Source organism: Callorhinus ursinus, unplaced genomic scaffold (genome assembly GCF_003265705.2).
Source record: "Callorhinus ursinus isolate GAN/ISIS: 27379988/994484 unplaced genomic scaffold, GSC_fseal_2.0 scaffold15, whole genome shotgun sequence".
Lineage (NCBI taxonomy): Eukaryota > Metazoa > Chordata > Mammalia > Carnivora > Otariidae > Callorhinus > Callorhinus ursinus.
This window is the reverse complement of record NW_027397077.1, coordinates 41,768,187-41,785,189: the sequence shown is the minus strand read 5'-3', so window position 1 is coordinate 41,785,189 and position 17,003 is coordinate 41,768,187. Positions and strand designations below refer to the sequence as shown.

The following is a 17,003-nucleotide window of genomic DNA, read 5'->3' as shown; positions in this document are numbered from 1 at the left end:
TCTCCCCCTCCAATTTCCCCCCTTCATTCTTCCCCTCCTGCTATCATTTTTTTAAACAATATGTTTTTAAACAATGAATATATTATATTATTTGTTTCAGAGGTACAGATCTGTGATTCAACAGACTTACACAATTCACAGTGCTCACCATAGCACATACCCTCCCCAGTGTCTATCACCCAGCCACCCCATCCCTCCCACCCCCCCACCACTCCAGCAACCCTGTTTGTTTCCTGAGATTAAGAATTCCTCATATCAGTGAGGTCATATGATACATGTCTTTCTCTGATTTACTTATTTCACTCAGCGTTAACACCCTCCAGTTCCATCCATGTTGTTGCAAATGGAAGGCTTTTTTTTCATTTTAAAGAAACACAACTTTGGTTTTATTTATCAACTCTTTTTAAAAATTCTATTTTGTTTTCAATTTAACTAATTTATTCTTTTAACTTCCTTTAAGTCTATTTTCCCCTCTTTTTCTAGCTTCTTGAGTTGAATGCTTAATTCATTTAGTTTTAGTATTTCTTGTTTTCTGATAGATGCCTTTAAAACTCTAAAATTTCCTCTGAGTGTCACTTCGGTTTCACCCTGCAGGTTTGGGTAAATAGTACGTTCATAGCTCTTTCCTAAATAGTCTTACTATTTTGATTTCATTTTTAATCTAAGAGTTATATAGAATCATGTTTTAAAATTTTCAAGTGGGTGTTTGTTTTTGTTTTCTAACTTCTACGTTTTCTTTTCTAATTTCTCAGTTTGTTGCACTGTGGTTAGAATATAAGGTTTCCTCATTAAAGCTCACCATAAGGGTGCAGGGTTTTTGTACACCATTCAGGATACTCACCTGATTACCTTGTGCTGATTCCAAATTTTAGCTCTTGAAGGCTATTCACCCTTGTTTTCTATTTTTATCTCTCTCCACTTCCCTGTAAACTAAGGCACTGCATAAGGGCTTTTACTTACCTTTTATTTATTTAAAATAATTTTTAAAAGATTTTATTTATTTGACAGAGAGAGAGAGAGAGAGAGAGAACGCCCACAAGCATGGGGAGCAGCAGAGGAAGAAGGAGAAGCAGGCTCCCTGCTGAGCAGAGAGCCTGACGATGTGGGGACTCCATCCCAGGACCCTGGGATCATGACCTGAGCCGAAAGCAGATGCTTAACTGACTGAGCCACTCAGGCTCCCTTAAAAAAATTTTTTTTTTTATGATTTTAAGTAATCTCTACACCCAACATGGAGCTTGAACTCATGACCCCAAGATCAAGAGTCACAAGCTCTACCTGATGGGAGCCAGCCAGGTGCCCTTACTTAAATTTTAATACCTTTCGTCCTCTAGCCTCACTTTCTGAAATCATTCTTTTTTTCCAGCCATATTAAGCTATTACCATACTAAGTCCCTCAAACATCCTATTTTCTGTCATGACTGTGCTTATTAGGCAGATTCTGTTCCTCCCTCCTGAAACAGTCTTCCTTTCCCTTTAACCATCTTACTGACTTCAACCTGTTCTTCAAAATATGGCCTCTGTCACTTTGTTCTGGGAGCCCTCCTTGACATTATCTGTTCCTCTCCCCTGTTCTCCCAACCTCCTTTCTTTGGCCCCTGTAGCTCCCTATAAACATTTCAATCTCCACCATACTAGATTACATTTATTGAATAATTATCATTTTCCAAACAATGTGCTGAAGGCTTTATACACAATAGAACATTTGATCTTCACAATAACTCCATGAGGCCAATGTTCTATGGAAGGAAAAATGAAGATTTAGAGAAAGGCATTAAATCTTGCCCAAGATCTGCCACTTCCTAGGTAAATGGCAGAACTGAAATTTGAATCTAAGTCTGCTTAATTTCAGATGCTGTATTATAAGTATATTGTATTTATAAAGCATATTATAAGTACTGATTTTTCTTCTTTATGTCCCCTGCCAGGTCATGAGATATCAGAGGGCACACTATGTCTTGATCATCTCTGAGCCTCTGGTAGAAACACAGGAAGTACGCAGTTGGCTAAGTTAATGAGTGAGAAGGTTGTTCTAAGAGTCCTGGATTGAAAAGTACAGTTCTCCTGGCTGGTGAACAAGCCTAAAGGCAGGATCACTACACAATGAAGAAGTCTCCTGTAAACAGTGTTTTCCTGTAGCTAATAAACTCTAGTAACCTTTATCCATTGAGGTGAGGTATAGGAGAGAAATGTTAGCAGAGTCTCATGGTGGGATTTTCAGAACTCTAAACATTCTCTTAAATTAAATTTCTTTTCATTTTTTTTCCTTTTAATTACAGAAGGAAACTTTGGGCTGATTTCTTTTTTCTAACTTCTCCTTATTCCATTGACTGGAATAAATATACTACCCCTCCCCCCAGCATTTAAATTTGGAACCATCAGCAAAAATCTCAGATTCTAAGAATGAAACAAATGATGTAGTCCTGGCTTAGAGAATCATGCCCCTGGAGGACCTGCGCCTTTCTCACAATTGCCATACAATCATGAAAACTGTGATGCTTTAGCCCTGACAGATCTTGGACTGGTGCCTTTGGTTTAATGATTGCTGATCCTCTCCCTGATGAACGTTCCAGATTTCAGTGGCCCGCAGCTATGCAAATGCATGCGCATCTGAAGTGGCAGCATTTTGTGTGAAGGCCAGTGTTGAATGTGGCTCCTCCATGGGCTGGGACCCCACACCCTTGTGTAGAACCTCTGCTCACTGGGGCACTGGCTCCTTGGAACCCTATCTCCTTCTTCCTTCCTCTTGGGCAGCATCAGTCAAAACTTCTGCTGAAGAGATTACATTAATCTAGTAGGTTTCATTTTTTGTGACAGCTCAAACAACCAAACCCTAAAATGCAGCTGATCAGGCTTGCTGGAAACACTTGGCTTCAGTGCAGTATAATGGAACTGGCTCCTTTAGGAGTGGAGAAGGATCTGGTTTGGATTTTCAAATCCCTCTTTGGCAAGTTAATTTTTTTTATTATGTGACAGATGAAGTTTGGCTGAACGGCTGAAATTTTGTGGCCACTGATTTATATTTTCTCTAGTGAAAAGTTAGATCATTTACAGATCTGTCCCTGTCCCCTTTACTGAGCCTCAGTCAAGGCAAAATGGAGTGCAGTTGAGTGGAAAAAAGTGGTATACTTTAACCAGCTCAGTGACCCTGGGCAAACCGATCAAAGTCACTGGGCCTCAATTTTCTATTCTCCAAATACATAATTCACATAATTAAACTGGGGAAATACACTCAAAATGTAATTAGAAAAGTATATTAACAGGCTTACACTTTAAATTTAAAACACTTGGCTTCTTTAAAAAATTAAAAAGGTTCCCTTAGTCTTAAAGCAATCCCTAGAATCAAAGGCAAAAGGGATTTGTCCGGGTTGCTCCACACCTTCTACCCTGCTGGAAGGCCTTCCCTCTCTCCTCTCCTCTTTCTCCTTCCGCTCGCATTTGAACCCTTGCTGAGCTCAGCTCGACACCACAAACATGCCGCAGCAATCCGTGTAAGCACCCAGAGCCGTCTTGGGTCTTCACCCTTCCCTCTCCACTCCCCAGTCCCTGCTAAGATACTGTTTTTAGAAAGCCCATCTGAGATCCTTCTGCACCTTACTGAGGGTCAGAGTTGAGGTCTGGAACTGGATCAGGGTCAAAGGACCCCAGCCTAGGCTGCCTAGAAGGCCCCTTTGGGAAAGTGAGTGTTGACTCACATACTCCAGGACACAACACTCAAGGAAGCTGGAGTCAATTACTGGTTCCTTACTCCCAGGCTGCAAAGAATTGGGAAAGCAACCTTTCCGGTCCCCACTCACACAGTGCTGGAACTGATTATAGAGGGCGGCTGATTATGAGCAAACCTACAAAACTCCCATAGTATCCAGATCTGGCTCCATTATGGGGAGAGATATCTAAAGATTTCAATTCTCTTGACCCTCCTGGGATCTGCCCACCTGGGCTAGGCATTTCCCGAGCACAGATTTTCTCAGGAGGCATCTGGGGGGACCAGAGGGCCCCAGGGGAGTCTCCTGAAGGAGAGCCAGAAAACCCAAAGGGGATGGTTTTGTCTCTATTCTAGGGGCTGCTGTTGAGGCTTTTCCAATCTTTGTCTATTGGCTTTCTGATACAGACTAATCTGAAAAGGATTGTATCCAGGGGATTTAGGAAAAAAAAAAAAAGTCTGATAGCTGGGCAGCTGTAAATTGATCCACAGACAATGAAAGACCTTAGTTCAGGTGCCCGGTGAAAACCAAAGGGGAGGTAGGGCTTCCTTTTAACACTTCCTCTCCAATTTCCTTTATTCCATTCTTTCTAAGTTCACAGATATATTAAAAAGAGCAATGGATTTGGAAACAAAGACTTGATTTGAGTCCTGTCTCTCTTCCACTTCGTTTCTTTGTGACTTTTGACAAGTCCTCTAATCTTTCTGGGTTTTGGTTTAATTTTTTAAGACAATGGTGTTTCATAAGGTTGCGGTGAGGATGAGCTAGGTCAAGGAACGCTGTAAGATATCAATATTCTCTCGGCTTGTTCAAATAAAGGCAGTTTCCACCGGGACGGAGTCAGGAGTGTAAGCTGGGGTGGGCTGGCACATCACAGTGGGGAAGGGAAGATTTCTGAACTGATCCTGGTAAGAGCACAGACTCAGGAGCACAAGAAAATAATTCCTGATGCAGGCTCATGTTAGAGGGGTTTGCGCAGGTTCTCATTCTTGTGGTTGAGTGCATAAAAGCCAGACAGTCTAAGAGCAATAATAAGACAAGGAAGCCACAGGGCCCCAATTCACTTCTTCCCTTAAGTGCTGCTGTTCAGTTTGGGATTCTGCAGTACTTTTCTGATCAAGCAGAATCATGGTGAGCATGAGGCAAAACTGAATTCAGCCAACTTTATCTTTGGTAAACTATGGTATGGCCTGTAGCAATTCCCTCCTGCATTCCTACCTTTGGGAAAAAAGTAATGTAAGAAAGTTTCACATGTGTTCTTCTTCTCATAGTTAAATTTCAATTGGAGCTGGATGGAGTGCAGTTGATTCTCAACTTTGGCTACACAATGAAATCACGTGGGGGAGATTAAAACCCCGCAAACGAATACCTGGGTCCCATCTCTAGAGATTCTGATTGACTTGGTCTGGGGTATGGTCTTCAAGGTTTTTAAAAGCTCCCAGGTGATTCTAATGGACAGCCAAGAGTAAGCACTACTGGCTTAGTGAGAAGCAGTTGGAATCCCAGCCTTAAAACTTACTTGCTGGCTAACCTTAAGCAAGGTCCTTAACCTTTCTGTGCCTTGGTTTCCTCATTTAAAAAATGGAGACACAAGAGTAATGCAACTCCTAGTGTTGTTGGGAGGAGTGAGTGAGTCAATAGATGGTGAGTGCTAGAGCAGTGTCTGACACATAGTAAGGTAGCTATTTCTGTTCATAATCTCACTTGCCTCTTTCTCCTTCCTACCTTTCTTCTCTCATTTCTCTGATTTTCCTGGGTCTCTGTCTTTCCTGTTCTTTCTCCCTTAATTGTTCCTTTCTTCTCAGCCATCTCTCCACTCCCCCTTGCAGATGTTTTTCCCTTTCCACTCCTGGGCCTGCACCTTGCTGGAGATTTGGTATTAGGAATCCTAGCAGGGCAAACCTAAATTAATCAGAAGACAGCATGATGGATGATTTTAGGAGAAATGCAGTTGATGGGTGGCTATCTGGGCAAGGGGACAACATAACCAGGAGGTCTCACAAACGTGTTATCGAACAGATAAAGATCTTCTGTAATGAGCACATTCTGCTGTGAACCCACATGTAGTCGGACAGAGTCCTTCACTCTGGAGTGGGTTAACATTCTAACATTTCCTTTATGAATGCTTTTTCTGTCTAAGTCCAAATGACAACCACTCCTTACAACAATAACACATAGGCTGTGGTCAGGATGGGGAAAGGGGGTGACCACCACAATGAAACCAACCCAGGTAGTATTTTCTCTTATCTGCCCATCAAGTAAACCATTCTACACCAATATCCCTCATCTCAAACACCCAACTGCCACCCCCAAAAGCCACCTCCCCAACTACAACAGTGGACACATAGATATTGTAATGAGGTGAGTAGTGCTTTCTTCTTTTCTCTCTTCAAAGCTCTTTGCATTGCTCAATAGTACCTCAATGGAATGAAATGAACTTGGACTCTTGTTTTATTTCCAAGTCTTTCAGAATGGAAATTTTCCTCGAGCTCTTTGTCCTGCCCTTGGGAAGTTATTGTCTTTCTTGTCTCCTTTCACCCCGGGCGGGGGGCGGGGGTTAAGGTCCCCTGTTGTTCTAAAGGTTGCTCAATGGAAGCTCAGCCATGTGGTTTGCTGAGGGTTCTCGGTGTCAGCCCAGGAGAGCAGTATGTTCTTCCCTTGAGCTGGGGGATAGAGATAAATTTTTGCTCCTTCTATGTCCAACACTGGCTCTGAGCAGGACTGGAAATGGGGCGTGGGTGGGAGGTAGAGAAGGTTGGAGAGGAAACAGAATGACTTCTTCTTTCTCCTCAAGCCTGACACACCCCTCCCCCTAATCCAAACACTCTTCCTTGCTTCCTCAACCTCTAGAAATGCCAATAACCGAACATAAAACATAGCCAAGTATTTGTTCTCTGCAACTCTCGCTCAATGTCTTCCTTTCCAATGTCTTTGAGAAGAACCTGTGATCTCAAAACATAGGTGTGGTCTTTAATCTCCAAATATGACCTCTCAACACATAATGTCCCAAAACTTTATCAGAAACTCACCACACTCCTGGTTTCTCTATCTCCTTGAGGGGCCAGGGGGTTTAGAGTTCTCTCCTTAGCTTGTCAGGCCTCTCCCTCTTCATTCCAGTATCTCTTTCCCTTAGGGTTTTTTTCCTCAATCCACAACTAATCCCCTTAAAGTGACAGCTGATAAAGGGATTAGCTTATATCTCCCTAGGGGTATTTATATTGTAATAAGGGATTTTAAGAATGATTATTGGTGGAATTGTAAGCAATCTGACTGGCAAGATTACGTAGAGCTACTTCAAAATCTATCATACAGGGGAAAAGGGAAAATTAGCATTTATTGTGTGCTTAACATGTCCCAGGCATTGTGCCAGAGGCTTCACATAATGTTATTTCTTTTACTTAAAATACTGATAAGGAAATTAGGGCCCAGGGAGGTAAATAATTGAGTGAAATCTCACATCTAGTAAGTGGTGGTGGGGGGTGGGGTCTGAACTCAGGGCTGTCCCTGTGATTCCAAAGCTTTCCAATGGCCCCATTCCACCTCTTCTGGTTTTCTTCTTTGTGAATCTGGCAAGACCCTTGAAGGGTACTTTCCCTGGGAGTGCATGGCTCCTTCATAACCTGTGTTGGCCTCTCTGTGATGAGCGACTCGAACCCGTCCTGAGTTTCCTTCTTCCTCACCCGCAGATGATGTCTGAATGTCGTGGTGGATTGTGCCAGTCTGGAAGGCTGCCTGGGGTCACCCAGAGTTTAAACACACATTGTGAGAACCCAGAATGATAAAGTGCTCCAAAAAGCGGCCCACTGACTGACTGACTGAACCTTTTCCAAGACTGCTGGTGTGGCGATAGGAATGACTCAGCAGTTTGGCTTTCAATCCCATGTCTGTCTCTGAGGTCAAGTACAATCGTGTGCTCACTCACTGAGATGATCCCAGCCTACCAAGCCCAGGGTGAAGAAGAGATTTTACTTCTGAAGCAGTCACTGAGAAAGATGCTTCTATGTTCTACAAACAACAAAAGCCGCTGTGCTCGTGTGTATTTTTAAGTTTCTCAGATGATTCTAGTATGTTTCATTTTCTCCCTCTCCCCCCAACCCCCCGCCAGCCATCTGGTTTTTAGAATTTGCGTGCCAGTTGAGAACTCATAGACAGACCTCACCTTTGTCTAAACCAAGGCCACAAAGTTATTAAAAGAGTGAACAAATGGGGCATTTCTAGATAACACTAATTGAGTCATTATTCAAAGCCATCCTAGCCCCCCAATAAGGGTTTTCCCACTGGTCATGGCAGCATGGTGGGAAGAGCAGAGGAGAAGAGTGTCATCTGCTATGTAGACACAGTGTAGGTGCCCATTACAGATTTTTCAGTTAATGAATGAATGCTATTACTCTCTGACTCCATCATAGCCCACATCGGGGACAAGAACCATGTAATAACACTCTTCCACTGTCCTGTTCAGAGCTTAGTCAGATGTCCTTGTTTACTCTCAGTACCAGGAGAAAGAAGTTAGAGTAACAACTTTTACTACCTAGGCACTAGCCTGAGCCTTGTCCAAAAAATCCGTACAGACAAGAGAAGCTGCATATGTCACTCACTGAGGAGAGTAGGAGAAAGTAGGCTCGTTGGTGTTCATGGTGTTTTTAGTACCTGCGTTTTCAACTATTCTGGGTTTTGTCTCCTCCTAGTCAACGAGTATGGGTGATGCTAACAGAGAAGATGTGGGGGCCACTGGGTCCTGCAGAATCAGAGGCCTCCTTAAGCTGGGGTTTCCTCAAGAAAAGTGTAGGCCACTCAGACTCCTGTACTCTGCCCTCTGTTCTAGAGAAGTGCATTGTTGTCCTTTCTAACTTGCAGACACAGTTCCACAGACAATGGAAAGACTACGCATGAGCTGGAAATACCCTTGAGATTGTGAAGGGCCTTGAGGGATGGGGAAGAGAGATGGAATACTCAAACTCAGCGTCCTCAAACTCTGTGCCCGAGAGCTGGCGTGACGCGTTTGCCGCTACAGCCGAATGAGTGTTGTTTCTGACAGGAAGAAATGAAGTTACTGGATGATATTTTAACAATTTTAAATTTCTCTCATAAATTTCTTCTGCAACCACTTACCTCTATTAGAACCTGGTGTAAGATGGTATCTGATGAAGTGCGAATGTATTCACTTAGTTACTTACTTTTTACGCGAGTGTTACACACAAGTGCCATTGTTTCCGAGGGCCATGCTACCTGAGCAAGTTTAAGAACACAGCACCAGTCTTCAGGGTCATACTAGGTTCCATTCCTTCCCACAGCCATTTTCAAACCTAGCGTGTCATTTTGTTAGGTTAAAACAGTGTCTCGAGAAGGCCTTTGGATATTGGTTAGGTAATATCTAGACCACAACCTGAAAATCCTTGACTGAAATATTTGGAGGCAAAATGACATACACAGTTTTTGATAACTGCTAACGAACTCCAGGACCAAGGTAATTAACTGGGATTCTTCCACATCCCAGTACATAGTAGGGCATCAGTTTGAAGGTCAGAGAGACCTGGGTCTGAACCTTGGCCTCACCAATTACTGGCTCTGTGACCTGGGGCAAGTTGCTTTATCTTAGAGCTCTAAACTTCTATTTTCTCCATTTGTAAAATGGGGATAACAACAGACTTTGCAAAGCTGCAGGAAAGGTTAAACAAAGATTATGAACATATGTAAAGTGCTCAAGTATATATTCTGGAATATAATGAGGTATTCGATAAATAGTTGCTAGTATTACTATTAATATTTGACTATTATGCATTCAACAAGCATTTATTAAGTATATTTTCTGGACTGGATGCTGTGCTTTGATTCTATTCTATAGAATCTCTATCTATATACACATACAGAGTCATGACCAAGGGTAAGAAACAAGCCTCAGGTTACTGACCTGATAGAACGAGGACTTACCCAATTGTCTTAAGAGCATCAACTCTTCCTGGATCTGCAAATGTACAACTATAAGAACAATTCCCCTCTCTTGTGCCCTATCCTCCCAGCCCCCTGCCCACTCAACAGCTGAAACACACACGATCACTCCAAGAACAGCTGTCCAAAGTTGCTTCACAGAAAAAGAACATGGCTAGGATTGCTGGAAAACGAAGGAGCTGCTATAGAGGTGGTTTGCATAACCCAGCCAGACTCGAGAGGGTAAATGCGGAGGCTGATGACTTGCCATTTGTGGCCATTGTATCAATATTTACAGCTTCTCTGTCATAAAGATGGCGATGGCAATCTGCCTCAAAAAATATATTATAAAACCCAGTGAATTTCCTCCCCCATATCTTGAAAGTTTGGGAAGAACTGTAATGGATTCCAAACTGTTTTGAATTAACAAAAAGAGCTTTTTCCTGTTGCAGAGTTCCAGCTGGAACCTTCCTATGCTTTTCTTCACTGAACGGCAAATGCTCAAGGGGGCAAAGAGTCCAGTGGAGTGTCCTGGGGCTTGTCAGTTTTACTGAGCTTTACACTTGGCTTTGGTTGCGGGGTAGTTCTGGGAGTTTGCTAGTGTGGCTGGCACGGAGCTGCGGCACCAGAGGCAAACCTGCCCTTGCTGGAGGCAGTTTTATTACTCTTGATGCCACCCATCCTAGAGGGAGCGAGGGAAGCTATTACTTATCACAACTACTGAGGAAGCACTACCTCCGAATTATGGGCCCATACCTTAGGGGGTATGGTGAAGGGAGCACAGGTTCCAGCCACCAACACAAGTGTGAGGAGGGTGATCATGAACCGTTAGCCAGGTGGCAGGGGACAGAGTGTGTGGCAGAGAGGGCACGCTGAGGTGACAGGACACCCCGTTTTCAGCCCCAGTTCCACTGCTCACTAGCTGTTAGATCTCAGACAAATTGCTGGAGTCTAGGAACCTCACTTTTCCTTCTGTGAAATGGGAATAAAAATATATAGGAGAATTGTCAGGATCTAATAAGAGAACATAACACGGAATGCTTTTAAAAAATGTACAAAGTGCTGTCCTTTGTCTGATTCTGGACTGTTGTTCTTTGTAGTCCCTTTTTTTTTTTTTTTTTCTTGCCTTGAGCTCAGGAGAGAAAGAGAGAGAGGAGAAAAACTTGAGAAGAACTAGGTCATCTTTCTCAGCTAGCTTGGTTTGAGAGCTGAGTAAACAGCAAAGATGCTAAGCACCAGGCCAATCTAAGTACCAAATCTCACCGGATCAGCAGTTTCTAGGGTTGAAGTTGAATGACAGTGATCTTACTATCTTACTATAGCAACTCCAGTTTCCTCAGCAAATACTTAGTTGGGTCAAATCAGGTACTTTCATCCAAAAAAAAAAAAAAAAAAAGAAAGAAAGAAAGAAAGAAAAAGAAAAATCCCCTTTAGGTCTTCTGGGGATGCCGTGCCCTTAATCTCCCCAATTCCTTACCACCCCACACTTACAAGGGGCCCATCTCCCCATCCTTCCTTCAGTCTAGGGTCACGGTGCCTTCACTCTTCTGTGATTCTAAGCCTAGCTCAGAATGAGGTCAATGGGACCCCTGCCAAAAGCTCTTTTTCTGAAATCACTAAAGCTATCTATAGACTTCAATGTAAACTGCACAAAAGAAAATGACCACTCTTCGTTAAGATTAAGTAGGATCAGAAATTTGTTCACTGGATCAAAGCCTCTTGCTTACATGAATGTTTTCCTTCTGGAAAACCCAGGATAGGAAAAGAATTAAAACTCATTGAGAAATTATATGTCATACTCTAATAAACCACAATCTGGGATACTGACTTCACCATCTACAGATGACTGGGATTCTGATTTTACTGGAGTCTAGTCTTTGGACTGGAAAAGACTTGAGCAGTTCTTTCTCTGGCCTATATCCAAGTGGCTTCTCTGAGTAAAGAAGAGAATCAAATTTCTATGTGTTGAGCAAACATGGGGTCCAGTTTATTCATTCTTATCTACTGCCTGTAGGTAGACTTCATCTACAAAAGCAAACTTTGATCAGGGAAGGATTTGCCTTTTGTGATAATGGGAACTAGTCAATGGTTAGTTATATATTTTTTTAAGGAAGTCTAAAATTATTCACAGGGTTTTCTTCTCCATAATAACCACAGGGATAAGACTTTAATAATCTATGGCTGGCTGCTACCTTCAGATTTCTTTCATTGTTGTGAAGATCCAATAAGATCTGGATATTGGCTACTGTTAAAGCAGTCTGTATGAGACCAAAAGGAACTCATTTATATGGCATCTACATTTAAAATGTACCATTTTTAATTTTCATAATTAAAAACCAAAGCCTGCAATATTTGTTAAATTGAATCAAACTATGCACTGTTATTTTTTGACCAGCTAATGAAAAATTTAAAGCCTAATAAATCGCTGGTTTTTAAATGACCTTGCTTGTGAGTTATAGGCAGTAATGGCTTTTTTCCTAGATGAAAACACCCTGTGGTCTCACGTGCCCATAAAACAACATTGCTCACTGGGGCGCCCTGGATGGCTCAGTCAGTTAAGTGGCCAACTCCTGATTTCAGCTTAGGTCATGATCTCAGGTCCTGGGATAGAGCACCACATAGGGCTCCGTGCTCATTGGGGAGTCTGTTTGAGGATTCTCCCTCTCCCTCTCCTCTGCCCCTCCCTCTGCTTGCATGTGCACTCTCTCTAAAATAAATAAATCTTTAAAAAAAACCAAAAAACAAACACTGCTCAAGTTCAAAAATCCAGAATTATTACGACTGTTTCTTGTGTAAACCTTCCCTGGCTAGCAATTGATCTTTGAATAGCTTATTTCAAATGCCTCCCTTAGTGTATCTATGGTGGGAATATAAACTGGTATAAATGTTGTGGAGAACAATCTGGCAATGATGCAACAAAAGACTTAAAAATATTTATAGCTATCCACCCAGCAATTCCACTTCTGGTAATTTAGAATGAGAAAATAATTTGGAATTTGAACAGAAATTTACACTTAAAAATATTCACTAAAACGCAAATTTAGAACACATTTTCAATAATTTTCTAAAAAAATTTTTCTATATCCTCCTCTATAGGTTTTTTGTAGTAAGTTAGCAACCATAAATAAGAAGATAATTCAGTATGTGATGGTCCTTTAAAAAATGAGTATTTTACAGTCCTTAAAATGGTAGTATGTATACATAGATATGTAGCATATGCATAGAAACTTTTCAGGAGAAGAAATAGGACTTTGTTAATCTCATTTTATTCTGAGGACAAAGACCTTTAATTTCCATTTACACTTTTCTGTACTCTTTGAATTATGAAATGACCATGTATTACTTTTATTTTCCAAAAATTAATGAAAAATATTAACAAAGAGTATGTAATGACATGGGAAAAATGACTAAGTGAGGAAAAGAATATAAACATGGAATCTAGAGTATGTTTGGGAAAAATCTTAGAAATATATCAGATGTTAATAATTCTATTTCTATTCATCATTAAAAATAAAATGTGCCTCAAAATATTAGCTAAGCAGTAACAATTTGTTTTCTCATCTGGTTTTTCAAAATTTAAGGTTTTTCTACTAATGAACCTCAAATAAACTAGAATCTCATTCTTCTTTGCTGAATTAATCATGGATCCCAGAGGATCAAGGGTTGGTCTATCTAACTAGAGTCTGTCAAGACATTAAAACATGTTGGATAGTAGCTTTTGTTACATTAAACATAACCCCCCAAAATGAATGTCACGTTTAAAGAAATGGCAACTTGATGCTGCCCAGAGGCTCCGGGGTTAACCCGTGTGCTGTACACCAGCTCTTTGCACCTGAGTCACGTAAACGGTAGGATTACTGTAGACCCTGGAGCCAGACTGCCCGAGCTCATCATCCTGGCTCCCCATCTTATGTTCACTGGGTAGCCCTGGGCAAGTGATTGAACCTTTCAGTGCTCTGGTTTCCTCGTCTGCAAAACGGTACTTCCCTCACTGGGCTGGAGAATTAAGTGAATGCGTACTACGTGCTTAGAACATTGCCTAGGATACAGTGGGTACTTAACAGGTGTTTGCTAGCATTATTATTATTACTAATACAAGATGCACCTGCTTTCAGAAGCATTCTGCTCTCCAGTAATTGGACAACAAAGGAGGACAGAGTGCACTGTGTTCCTTATAATATCTTGTATAGTTAGACACAGTTTACATCTAGAGGACCACCATCCCTCCCCCCATCAGCTTTCGCCAACAGAGGATGTCCTGCCAAGTGCACACAAAAAGCTCACCCGAAGTCCATTTCAGTAATGAAAACTCATTGCTTAAAAACAATTTTTATAAAGAGAGACGACAGTAAAACTTTCTTCTACATAAGCTGGAAATGTGTGGAGAAGCCAATGAAAGTAGCATGTAGTATAAAACCTGGCTTTTGGAGTCGGTTAGTTAGATCATGTACTTGCAAGGCCAAAAATACAATGAACTGCTAAATAACTCAATTTATTTCTCTGCTCTGTGCTCTTTGGTTCAGATTGTATTCTTAATCATAGCCAACCACCTCCCAAAGGTACTTTAAGGGAAGCCATCAGAGAAATCTACCTGAGAGAATAGTCAGAAGTCAGTAGATAAATATTTCTTGATTCCTGATATTAGGAAAGCAATTCAAAGTAATATCTTCCTGATGGTAGGCCAACAACTTTCTCTATGCCAAGTGAGCACCAACTTAAGCAAAGTTGTATATGTCATTACTTAAATGACACGAAGAATAGACTGACCTGAAGGGAAGGGCAAGAGAGAAGGGAAGGGAAAAGATAGTGAAAAAGAAAATGAAAAGAAAAAAAAAAAAAAAGAAGAGGGCATTTGCTTTTCATGTTTGGATTTGACTGGAAAAAATATCATGAAGGATAAAAGAAGAAAAGCCTGGGTTGCCCACAGCCTTCCAAGAGCAAATTTATGATCCTCTCTCCTGGTATTTTACCTGTGTGGTGACGTTCTCCTGGCATTATACCCCTGGCATTTTCTGTAGGAAAGTACGTAAAAGGATGAATGCTAAGGAAAGTAAAAATCCTTCCAGCCATGCCACCACCATCCCACCCTCTTTCACGGAAGATCGAAAGATGAATCTTACCTCCACTGAGAATAATGACGGCTATAAATATTGCCAAGTCGCTGTCATCTAATTCCAGTGCATTGAACTTCACAGCAAACTCAAACTTGGGCTCCATAAAGTCACCAAAGGGCTTTCTCAGGCTCTTTAGAAACTCCCTTGTCATGAATCCTTGGCCCTCTGATATGAGAACCCCGTCTTTATTCATCAAGGAGGCCAGCATCGTGTAAATGATCTCATGGACGCCATATTTTAGGAGAGTTACTTGGTCATTCAAGTCAAGGTTTACAAAACCAGGGATACTTTTGGCATACTCTGTGATCTCCTGCACAGCTTCCACTGAGCGGAACTGACACCCCTGAAAGATGCGAATGGCCACCTCTTTGCTCTGCTCTTGCAAGGGGGTGATGTGTTTGAACTTGATTTTATCTTCTCCCATCATTAAGGAATTCATGTCATAGATAACAAATGGCTGCAAAAAAAAAAAAAAAGGGGTGGGGGAAAGAAGCTGAGTTGGAGATTTCTAATTCAGGGTGAATACCATTCCAGTTTCTTTACACACATTTGCCTTGCTAACTAAAATCTTTAAGGTTGAAAATACGTAATGAGAAAATATTCTCATCTCCCGATTATTCCTCCTAATTGTCTTCTGGGACCAAACATATTTTACCAAGCTTGGTCTTTTCTTTCAACTTATACTGCAACACTTTCACCTATGACTGGCTAATAGTTCCAGTTTGGGTTGTTTGGAGAGTCTTTGTTGCTGACTTGTAAAATCATACAAGATCTGTTATTTATCTTGGCTTTCAAGAGAATGTGTTTTTAACCTTCATTCAATGAAAAAAAAATCATTTCAGCAACTCAGGGTGAACACACCCACTTGAACATAAAGTAATCTTGCAGTTTTAGATTAAATCTACTCAGATCTCAAATGAAACGCAGTGTGCATGTAAAATATACTTAACTATAAAAAATCGGTTTGAAAGCAGATGAGAAATACTGAGCCAAGAAAATGTCTATTTCTTTTCTTAATGCTCTGGAAGCAATCTGTTTCAGAAAGAGCCAGATGTTTAAAGCCTGTGGGTAAGCACTGCATAAAGTGGCAAAATTAAAAAAGGGTTTTGAACTTATTTTCAAAATATCTGTCCTTAAGGGTCAAATAATCAATAAAACACGTGCATCAGTTACTCAAGTCTGCAACAGACTGCCTTCAAAAGTAAGTTGTTAGTCATTAAGTGATCTCTCTCTTTCTTTCCTCGTATAGGAAGACCAAAGGGTTGTGGTCATTGTGAAATTCTCCAGGCTGCTCTGATTGAGAAGGGGAATCATTTTATATACATTGGAAATACTTAACTATAGAAGTTAACCCCCCCACTCCCATTCAAATAAGTGTATACCAAAAAGCACTGGAATAAGAGTTGAAGGTATTTGCGCTCCAGCTTTGGCTCTATGGTTAAGAATGTGACTTTAGGAAAAACATTTATCTTTCCTAGGCTCAAATTTCTCAACTGAGGGGAATGGATTACATTGGATGTTTCCATCTCTTCCCTTGAAGGTGTTCTAGTTGCATTTCTTAGAAGCTGTGTGTGTGTGTGTGTGTGTGTGTGTGTGTGGTGTACATGTGGATATGTGTGAGCATGCATGCACACGCATGTACACGGAATATGAAGTCTTTGATGTACAAAAGTTTCTTTTAGGCAGAGATGCTGAGAATTCCCTCTGGGCAAGAGGAAGCAGTATAATGAGTGGCAGCAGTAAGCACCTTCAAGATCGACTGGTTTGGAGATTCTAACTGTGAATCTCTACGCAAGTCTATGATTTTCACCAACCTGTTAAGTCTGGTCTACACTGAAGGAATAACACTAACACTAAGGACTCTTAGATGTTGAGTAGATTTCCAAACCTGCATGTTATTTCCACACCATTCACTGGAGTTATTCCAGAAATTCTTACTTTTTCTAAACAAAAATTCACTTCAACTGTATTGGTCAGCCAACCCCAAAGGAGGGCAGATGCGGGGACCCAACAGTAAGTGTGTCTGGTGGCTCTAATTCTTCAAGTAAATTAGGAACAAAAATGCTTACTATGTTTTTGGACATTCTGTTTGTTTTCTTTTTTTCTACTTCAGGATTGATATTATTAACAGGAGAGGAAAAAAAGAGCAGATAATCAGTCACATCAGTTAAAATGTGCTGAGTTTCCCCAGAATGTCAGATTCTAATCATGAGAAAGACTTGCTTTTATAGAACCTACAGAAAATGTGGTTTCTGTCCTC

The 17,003-nt window shown here is 41.1% G+C and overlaps 1 protein-coding gene across 7 annotated transcripts in view; it reads right to left on the bottom strand.

The window, feature by feature from the left end:
• PPARG (peroxisome proliferator activated receptor gamma) overlaps positions 1-17,003 on the bottom strand; it is a 131,109-nt gene that overhangs the window by 2,263 nt on the left and 111,843 nt on the right. For 5 of the 7 annotated variants that reach the window (XM_073901662.1, XM_025885387.2, XM_073901663.1 and 2 more), the window contains 2 exons: positions 14,750-15,200; positions 14,600-14,641 (listed from right to left, as the gene is read on the bottom strand). The exons of 1 other annotated variant lie outside the window; for it this stretch is intronic. In XM_073901662.1, the coding sequence (XP_073757763.1) occupies positions 14,600-14,641; positions 14,750-15,200 (493 nt within the window). The remainder of the gene's footprint in view (positions 1-14,599; positions 14,642-14,749; positions 15,201-17,003) is intronic. One more of the 7 variants, XM_025885386.2, reaches the window with a different exon arrangement.